This window comes from Opisthorchis viverrini, assembly GCF_000715545.1.
Source record: "Opisthorchis viverrini unplaced genomic scaffold opera_v5_372, whole genome shotgun sequence".
Classification (NCBI taxonomy): Eukaryota; Metazoa; Platyhelminthes; class Trematoda; order Opisthorchiida; family Opisthorchiidae; genus Opisthorchis; species Opisthorchis viverrini.
In genome coordinates this window covers 370,835-372,154 of record NW_008752030.1, presented here as the reverse complement: position 1 = coordinate 372,154, position 1,320 = coordinate 370,835, and the positions used below count along the sequence as shown (strand labels likewise).

Genomic DNA, 1,320 nt, shown 5'->3' with positions numbered 1-1,320 from the left:
GCCCACGAGATCAAGCGCAATTCGTGACTGACTCTGAAGTTTCAAAACCCAAGGACGCAAACCAGTGCCTTGGACGCGCATGAAAGAGGTTAAACCTAAGTAGTTCGTTTCAAAACTTAAAAACCAATAACTGAAAACGGTATGAAGAAATGGGGAAACGACAAGAAGTAGAATGTCTGGATTTTCAGATATTAGATGGTGACTCAGTAAGTGGGAAGAAGGTTTCGGACTTGAATGAAGTCAAACTGTCATCTACAGGGAACTACTTCCCTAACCGAGAGAGACGATCGACAAGTTTGTTTGATGAATCCACATTTCGTCGACGAGTTTCCGAGTCGACGGTGAGTAAGGGGGAGCCTAGTCTCAACATGTTTCAACATTACTCACGTGGCATCCAGATATTCTGGCGGGTGCCATGCAGCTTTCAGATTTCTGAATCCTAACCCATGAATTACAATCAAGCACATTTCTTAAGTAACTCCATTTTATTATGTTACTGAGAGCTATTTCAAGCGAGAGTTTCAGGCGAACTTCAGCTAAGTCTCTGATAAACACCAAGTACATAATCGAATGACTGTTTACTGTGGCGGACGTAACACCAATTAGTTTCTAAATAAGAAATAAGTTAGTTAGTGTTGAATATACCTTGAACCTATGATAATTCCCCCATTGATTTGCTTACTCCGCCCAGGTACTGTTGATCTCCAGTTGTTTTACTTATCCGTACCCACCACTCACCTCGCCGCAGAGGCGGTCCTGTCCGACACTTGTGTATTGGCATGTGTGTCTGTGTGTGAATGTGCGCTGCTGACCAACTCACCCATGCGCGTTCATGTCCCGTTTGCTGAGCCTACCCTGACTTGTTTTCTCATGAGTTCCGTGTGATCGCACGTTCAATGGGAATCACGAGACCGTCGTCGGAACGGAGGACCGCAACCCACGCTACTGAGCCGTTCGCCAGTCCGCTCGCCGTTGTTTGGTGTGCGGACGTTGTTGATTATACGAACGTGAACAATTGAGGTTTGTTGTTTTGTGCCCGTTGGTGAGAGTGTGCAATTGCTGATTAAACGAACGTGAACAATTGAAGTTTGTTGTACACATTCGCTAACCCTTGTGTAAACAGTAGCGTGGATGTTCAAAGCCAATTCTTCCTTTTGCTGTTCGAATTAGTCGAACCTATTAGTCACTCAATGTTCCTTACCGAGAACCTCAACAGTCAGATTTAATGAGCTCCGAGAAGTTTGAAATCTGTCGTGAGCTGGCCAGAGGATTCACCGGTCGCATTCGTGGCACATTCCGTTGATATCTGTGTGTGTGTGT

General features: G+C 45.2%; 1 protein-coding gene across 1 annotated transcript in view; it reads right to left on the bottom strand.

Annotated features, from left to right (window-relative positions):
* T265_10489 (hypothetical protein) overlaps positions 1 to 824 on the bottom strand; it is a gene marked incomplete at both ends in the record, with an annotated part of 20,374 nt that extends 19,550 nt beyond the window's left edge. The window contains one exon of the mRNA XM_009176871.1: positions 739 to 824. Within this exon, the coding sequence (XP_009175135.1) occupies positions 739 to 824 (86 nt within the window). The remainder of the gene's footprint in view (positions 1 to 738) is intronic.
* Positions 825 to 1,320: the final 496 nt, after the last annotated feature.